At 35.4% G+C, this 8562-nt stretch overlaps 1 protein-coding gene across 2 annotated transcripts; it reads left to right on the top strand.

Annotated features, from left to right (window-relative positions):
• Window positions 1-3222: 3222 nt before the first annotated feature.
• Window positions 3223-7995, top strand: r3hdml (R3H domain containing-like). Of its 2 annotated transcripts, none has more exons than XM_016549280.1 (6): window positions 3223-3479; window positions 5503-5803; window positions 6904-7022; window positions 7224-7326; window positions 7550-7665; window positions 7810-7995. In XM_016549280.1, exons 2-6 carry the CDS (start codon window positions 5534-5536, stop codon window positions 7949-7951), a joined length of 750 nt encoding a protein of 249 aa, XP_016404766.1. In that variant the 5' UTR covers window positions 3223-3479; window positions 5503-5533; the 3' UTR covers window positions 7952-7995. The 2 variants fall into 2 exon arrangements, with proteins under 2 accessions (XP_016404766.1, XP_016404765.1); XM_016549279.1 differs by having other exon boundaries at window positions 3223-3549.
• Window positions 7996-8562: the final 567 nt, after the last annotated feature.

Below are 8562 nucleotides of genomic sequence, written 5' to 3'. Positions count from 1 at the left end.
TGCACACACACACACACACACACACACACACACACACACACACACTGGTTTTCATGTTTTATGAGGACATTCTATATACTTGTGAAGGCATTTGGACCCCATAACATAAGGGATACCAGGTACACACACACACAAGATATACAATGAAAGAAAATGGGGAACAGTGTTGTTTTGGACCCCTTTGATCTTCATTGTATGGACAAACCATTCTTTAGAATATATTCTTTTGTGTTCAGCAAAGAAATGAAGTAAATTATGACAGAATTTTCATTTTTGCGACTATACCTGTAATGATAGGAGTACATAACAATTTGATCTATAACTAAGCTACAGTTTTGTCAGTATTCAAAGTAATTATTTTCTCATTCATGTTAGGAATTCTTATATTTCATGTTAGAAATTCTTATATTTTTCTTTTATTATCTGTTATTTGCTCACAGGTTTAAAATAGATAATAATATGATTGCTAATTCGTTTTAAAATAAACGCATAGTTTCCTGTAGCTAAACTGGTAGCGAATGCAAAAATATGTTCCAAACAAGAATAAGTAAATAATGACAGAATTTTCATTTTTGAGGATAACTATAATGATTTGTGCAAAAAAGAATTTGATTGATCAATTACGGTTGTTCATAATATTCAGTCAGTTTAATTATGTGCTTATTCATGTTAATTTAGTGATTATACGTTTTCTTTTTATCAATGTTATTTATTCATAGGTTTCACATTGTTGCCATATTTCTGCGATTGTTAATTCTTTTGAATAAAATGCAAAAGCAACACCAGGGCCATGGGTTTGATTCGAGGGAATACTGTGAAAATGCATTGCTTTAATCCAGTGTCTGCCAGTATAAGTTTGTATCTGCATAGTTAGTTCCTCTGCTGTAAATATGTTAGTGGTAATTCAATGTGTAATGAGAAACCGTGTGCTGTGATTTCTTTTTAATTCCAGTAACCAATGGTCAGAACAGACCCATTGTCTCTATTCCCTTCAAAACCATCCATCACCATGAACAGCTACATCACTTAGCAAATTTGTTTTCGGGGCTGCCAAAACAAAGTTTGGACTGCTGACATGAGAAATGGAGCGGCAGCAGGGAATGGGAAGCCCTGGATTTATGCTAAATGACGTGATTCATACACTGAAAGACCTGACTGCCCTTTCCATTGCTGTGGAGGAGATAATGGCACAGCTGTGCACCTTTTTAAGTCACTTTTTCCCTCTCGTTCAATCCCACAATGCACAAGGACCCTTCAGCCTTGTGCAGATGGGAAGCATGAACGAGATGTAGTCAAGGTAACCATTATGTGAATGAATTAAGCTTAACGTAAGCTATAGCTGGTTATAACTTTAATGTTTTCCAGGGCTGCTTACATGCACTGAATGATTCATTTGATATTTCTGCTCAACATTCATCACCTCCTTTGATGTGTGATGACAGCACTATTAAGTATGTGATAGAATTGACAGAGACATGCCTGTAGCTATTTTTAAACGCTACACTCCACAAGGGCTCACTGTATAGCTTCGAGTTCTGTAGTCATCATATTAGCACATAAAACTGTCAAACATTTGACCCAGGGAAGGATGTTTACAATATGCGTCTCATCAGTGGCATGACCAAACTTGTGTATTTTGTGTACAAGGACAAAACCGTAAAGGTTGCAACATTACGTATCTTAGGAAGTGACATCATATGTTTGTCTAGAGAACAAGTCGCGGCTTTCTTGCCTATATAGTAAGTCAACAGAAAGTCTTCCAAACAGGCCTTTCGCTGAACCTTGACCCTGCTGACCGTGGCAGTTTTAGGATGACTGCTAACTTTTGAAGTTTTCTTTGAGGATGCTGAGCCTTAACTATACAGGTACATGCTGAATGAAAAGTTAGAAAGCTAAATTAAGGCTACTTTATTATATTTTTAAATAATGTTGATTTTATGTTCACTATATTTTGCTTATAGTACTGTATTCAATACTTACATTTGCTAGATGTTACATCAGCCAAAAACAAACTGGAAATCTAAAGTATTGTCATTTAGAAGTGTTAATATCTTTCTGTTCTTTTACTTTTGACTATTAGCAAAGACTGGACTTTGCTATTAGAAGAATGGCATTCGCACAATGGATTGTGAGACTGACAGTGGCACGGAGCAAGTGCAAACAGAGCGTAAAAAGCTATTAATTCTATGCAAATGATTGGCGCAAAACCCTGGACGGAAGCCAATGGTTCTGAGTTGCAGACTGTGACACAGTTTTTGGTGGATTTATTGTTTAAATAATATATTGTTATATTCAGGATTTAAATGCTGAAAAGTGCTTTTATTGTGGCTGTATTAATATTAGTGTATTAAATTATTCATTGAAATAAAGGTTGTGTCTTTCCAACGTCTTTCCACCTAAAAATTTTTGGATGCCTCTTTGCGTCAGAAACGCCCCAAAGCAACAGACATGTGTGTAGCATTTTGAGCAGGATTGTTCCACGCTATTGGACACCCACCGTAACAACACTTGATCTTTAGCTGGAAAAAATAAAGTCCTGTTATAATGTTATTATTAATCTTGCATTGACATTTAGTTTATGCGGAGGTTGCTGTTTTCCAAAGGATTGCCCCATATCATTAATACTTCGGAATGCTCTCAATGACCCTGTTCAGTAGTTGTTGCAGTCAAAGTTGTGCAGTGTATATTGGCACTGCCCAGAGACTGAAGATATTACACATGGCATGTCCTTCCTGGAATCCTAGACAGCTGGGACAATGTGCTGACTGGGCTATGACTTTAAAATTTGGCCTTTGTTTCATAGAAGAATAAAATCCCTCACTTTAATAAAATCCTTGCCTGTGTTTATTCAACTTATTTTATTGAAACGTTTTGCCAGGACGGCTAAGTGCAGCTCCAACCAAAGCTCACAAAAAGATTTCAAATGTCCAATATAAGCATAGTACAGAAACAGATGATTTAAAGGAAAAAGAGTCCGATGTAGCCACTATAAACAAGCATGGACTATTTTTTTTTGAATATTACTTTGCATGCACTGTATTTTAGTTACTATGTCCTACAACTATGATTTTCAATGAAAGATAAATGACGAATTCAAAGGTGAGAGTTGCCCAAAAAGCGGTAAAACAACATTTGAAAATCACAAAGGTAATGGAAAGGAAGAGCAATAACTGTTGAAAAGTCATCAATCTTAAAATCCCATTGGAGAGCATGACTGTTTGGAGCTTCCATACTGAGTGTGTGCTGAAAAAGCAAAACCTTCCATTAAATTGTTTCCTGAACCTCGGGAACATCCCTGTGGGGGAAGAAAAAGAGACAAGGGCTTTTCTTTTACGTCAAATGGCCTTAGAGAGTTGGCCCAGTTAAAGTTCGCTGCCACACATGTCAGAGACGTTGTTTGCAAAGGCCAGAGTTTAAGTGGAGATCTTTTCAGCTGCTCTTCTCCAGGCTGTGCTAAAGCGCTGGAATCACTGCTGAAGGTATGTGGTGTGAAAGACCACTCCAGCTGAAGACCCCCGCTCTCTTCAGACTGCAGGACTACATTCATAAGTATATGCCAAAATTTACTCTTCAATAGCCGTTGTTTTTTTAAATGATTAAATTATAATTTTTTTTATATTTTCATAAAGGGGTTTACTGAAAGATCTTTGTTGTTGATGCACTGCTGCATTTTCCAAAGTTTAGATGTTTACATGCATAATATCTTTAAAGAATAGTGAGGGTATTTGGGTGTAATGTCTGTCAGTTTGTTTAAACCTTGAGTTTTTGCAGTGTAACTCATCCTGCTCAATCCTGCTGAAAAAAACAAGATAGAGCAGTGCAAGTGATTTATTCTGTAAGGCAAGAGTACAATTATTCCCTGCTTTAATGAGAAATTTGATGTATAAATTTATTTGTCGGCTGGACGATTCACATAATAATATTATAATGCTGTTATCAAATCCTAGGCTTACTGAAGTGCGATATCAGTCCTCTATGAGGAAGTATTGGTATAACTGTCTTTTTTAATGTGTATTGTTTTGGTTTGTATTGTGTGTTTCTTGCTAATGGACCTTGAGTCTGGAAATAAAGTTGAATTGAATTAACCCTACTGTAACCCTTATTGTAAAAATTGTAGTTTAAAATATAAATGGTAACTATAACTTTTATATATAAATGTATTTAAATGCACTGGGTATGTGGCAATTTGGAGGGTTGAAATGAGAAATCTGATGTATACATTTATTTGTCAGTAGGACGATTCACATAATAATATAATAATGTTGATGTCAAATCCTAGGCTTACTGAAGTGCGATATCAGTCCTCTATGAGGAAGTATTGGTATAACTGTCTTTTTTAATGTGTATTGTTTTGGTTTGTATTGTGTGTTTCTTGCTAATGGACCTTGAGTCTGGAAATAAAGTTGAATTGAATTAACCCTACTGTAACCCTTATTGTAAAAATTGTAGTTTAAAATATAAATGGTAACTATAACTTTTATATATAAATGTATTTAAATGCACTGGGTATGTGGCAATTTTATCATTTTTGCCTTTTAAACAGTTCACACAAAAATCAAAAATGAAAGTTTTATCACTATTTTCACCACTTTACCTCATGTTATTTCACTAAAGGATGCGGTTGGCAATTTTTGGGCAACTATAAAAGTTTAGGTAACACAACAAGTCATCTGCTTATTATATCGATATTGACATGTTTATTCGGTTGCTATGGTCTAAAATGGTCTACAGGAATTGCAGGATTAAACTGTACTTATAACTCATCCTGCTCAATCCTGCTGAAAAAAACAAGATAGAGCAGTGCAAGTGATTTATTCTGTAAGGCAAGAGTACAATTATTCCCTGCTTTAATGAGAAATTTGATGTATAAATTTATTTGTCGGCTGGACGATTCACATAATAATATTATAATGCTGTTATCAAATCCTAGGCTTACTGAAGTGCGATATCAGTCCTCTATGAGGAAGTATTGGTATAACTGTCTTTTTTAATGTGTATTGTTTTGGTTTGTATTGTGTGTTTCTTGCTAATGGACCTTGAGTCTGGAAATAAAGTTGAATTGAATTAACCCTACTGTAACCCTTATTGTAAAAATTGTAGTTTAAAATATAAATGGTAACTATAACTTTTATATATAAATGTATTTAAATGCACTGGGTATGTGGCAATTTGATCATTTTTGCCTTTTAAACAGTTCACACAAAAATCAAAAATGAAAGTTTTATCACTATTTTCACCACTTTACCTCATGTTATTTCACTAAAGGATGCGGTTGGCAATTTTTGGGCAACTATAAAAGTTTAGGTAACACAACAAGTCATCTGCTTATTATATCGATATGTTGACATGTTTATTCGGTTACTATGGTCTAAAATGGTCTACAGGAATTGCAGGATTAAACTGTACTTACACTTGAGTAGGAACTGTACCGTTCCTGAGCTTATTTTACTGGCTTATACAGTGAGAGATTGTTGACACTGAATTCTCTTTCCACAAATAAAGCACCTGTAGCCAACCAGACAGAAGGCAGAAGATGAGTTTGGCCTGCGTTCAGCTGTTCTTTGCTGCCACGTTGTGGACACTGCCGTGCACCGCAACATCTGTGGCGGTGAGCAGCGCAACTCAGCTGCTTCATCTCAAAGATGTTTCTATGGAGGCCCTGCTGTGGAACAGCAGCGACACCAGCGCGCCTCGAACGCGGCGGAAACGCTTCATCTCCAGTAAAGATATGACGGCCATTCTGGACTATCACAACCGCGTGCGCTCACAGGTCTTCCCACCCGCGGGAAATATGGAATATATGGTAGGACATTTTTTATTAGCTTTAGCCTACTATTTTTTAACATTAGGCTATACTAATGTTTTATGGTCATCACATAGACACATACACAACATAAAAAATATCCTACTTTTTTCCCTTAATTTAACATTTCAGGACAACCTAGTCGCTCTTTTCCATGCAATTACAATGCAAGGTGACTGAAAATGTCTAGCTCCAACAAGGGCTGCCTGAAGTTCACCATAAAAGTTTGAGTATCATAAAAGTGGACTGTATGACTTTAAATAGCGCGTCTTCTGACAGTATGTGATATCAATATTGTATTATAAGCCTATATTTAACAATCTTCACCTCAGTGAACTTAAGGGCCAGCGAATCATTTAGTTGAACTCGAGTCTGATTTGTGAACGAATCATTCAGATCAGTTTTAATTGCATCAACTTATTCATTAAAATGTGACCCTGGACCACAAAACCAGTCATAAGGGTCCATTTATACATAATCTGAAAGCTGGATAAATAAGCTTTCCATTATTGTTAGGATAGGACAATTATATTTGGCCGAGATGCAACTATTTAAAAATCTGGAATCTGAGGGTGCAAAGAAATCTAAATATTGAGAAATATTGAGAAAATCGCCTTTAAAGTTGTCCAAATGAAGTTCTTAGCAATGCATATTACTAATCAAAAATTACGTTTTGATACATTTACTGTAGGAAATTTAGAAAATATCTTCATGGAACATGGTTTTTACTTAGCTAATATCCTAATGATTTTTGGCACAAAAGAAAAATCGATAATTTTGACCCACAGTGTATTGTTGGCTATTGCTACAAATCTACCCGTGCTACTTATGACTGGTTTTGTGGTCCAGGATCACAAATATCTAATTCAAAAGAATCGTTGCTCATGATTCAGACATCGCTATGGCTTAGTAAAGCTGTAATATGTTAAACTAATGTCTGTTCCTCACAAAATCCATGTTTTATGGACAAAATTTATGATGATTTTTCTTCCTTTTTGTTGCTTATCATCTACATTTTCTAGTCACTGTCATTGCATGGGGTTTTTGGGTGAGCTATTTTTTTAATTATTTGTTTATTTGTCCTCTCTCTCCTTTGTGAGGTGTGGGATGAGAGACTGGCTAAATCTGCTAAGTCCTGGGCCGCTCAGTGCATTTGGGATCATGGACCGCCTCATGTTTTGCGACACATTGGACAGAACCTGTCCATCATCTCTGGAAGGTACAGACCCTTACAACCAGGGCCGTCCTTAGGGGGGTGCACCAGTTGCACCCCCCTAAGGACGGCCCTGCTTACAACAACCTACTATATGGGTACAGTCATATATCAGCATGAATTAATATCCAAAAACCACGTCAGTTCTGGATCATATCTACACTTTCTATTCTGACTGTGATTGTTCATATTTCTTTCATTTTGCAGATACAGATCGATCATTGACCTGGCAAGATCCTGGTATGATGAAAGACACTATTTCTCCTACCCCAACAGATGCAGTGGCTCTGTCTGCACACACTACACTCAGGTGGGTCTCCAAAATACATATAATATTAAATATTTTATATATAATAACATTATTTATAATAAAAAGTAATTTTTATTGTACATTTTTATATTTTTTAATTAACTTTTTTTTTTGATTATCTATTTATATGAGAAGTATTATATTTAATTTAATACAGACTCTTTTCAGAGATTTTGTTCAAGATATCTAGGATATTAATTTTAGTAATGACTTTTTGATTCAGATGGTGTGGGCGACCAGCAATAAGATCGGGTGTGCTATCAGAAGATGTTCAAACATGTATGTTTTTGGGAGTATGTGGAAACAGGCCACCTTTCTGGTTTGCAACTATTCTATCAAGTAAGAATTTTTACTGTATCCATCAATACAATATTTGAATCTTAAAAATGCAGGAACTAATGGTTGTTTTTATGAAGCAGATTTTGGGAAAATGAAAGAAAAGGGTTAATAACCAAACACGTACATGTTCTTCTTCTGTTCCAGGGGGAACTGGGTTGGAGAGGCTCCATATAAGACAGGGAAACCATGCTCTGCGTGTCCCTCAAGTTATGGAGGATCATGCAATAAAAACCAGTGTGACTCCAGATCAAAATCCAGAAGAAATGCAAGCGGTGTTAGAGGCTAACAGATAAAAAAATCCCTTCAAATAAAAAAATCTCTCTTAAAAAATAATAATAAATAAATAAGTTACACAATAGAAACCACTAAAATGTAAATTTCACAATGCAAATTATTCCCATCAATCAAAGTGTTGGCTTTTGAATATGCACATTCAAGTTTGGGTTCAGTAAGTTTTTTTTTTTTTTATTAAATTCTTTTATTCATCAAAGACCTAGTAATCTGATCAAAAGTGACAATAAATGCTGTTCTTTCGGATGCTCTATTCATCATTTCATTTCTCACACCCTTCCTTCTCCTCGTGCCTGACTAAACAAAACTCTTCCTAACCTAATGATTCATTCCCGAATATGGCAGGAGTTTTAAAAGATGCATACTTTGAGAAATGGAGAAAAATTATAACTAACTGTCTATTTGACTTTCTATCATCCTGTTGCCATAGCTACAGCTGTCATATGGATTGGTCTCTATACAAGCCTGGTTACTGTTTAACCTCTCTAATGAGTAGAATATTTGGGGTCAGTAAGATTTTTTTTAAAAATGTTTTTGGAAACAGTCTTTTATGCTCAACCAGGCTGCATTTATTTGATAAAAATACAGTAAAAATAATAATATATA

This window comes from Sinocyclocheilus rhinocerous, unplaced genomic scaffold (genome assembly GCF_001515625.1).
Source record: "Sinocyclocheilus rhinocerous isolate Xijiao unplaced genomic scaffold, SAMN03320098_v1.1 scaffold72, whole genome shotgun sequence".
NCBI lineage: Eukaryota > Metazoa > Chordata > Actinopteri > Cypriniformes > Cyprinidae > Sinocyclocheilus > Sinocyclocheilus rhinocerous.
The sequence above is the reverse complement of the archived record's forward strand: the minus strand, read 5'-3'. Positions and strand labels throughout refer to the sequence as shown.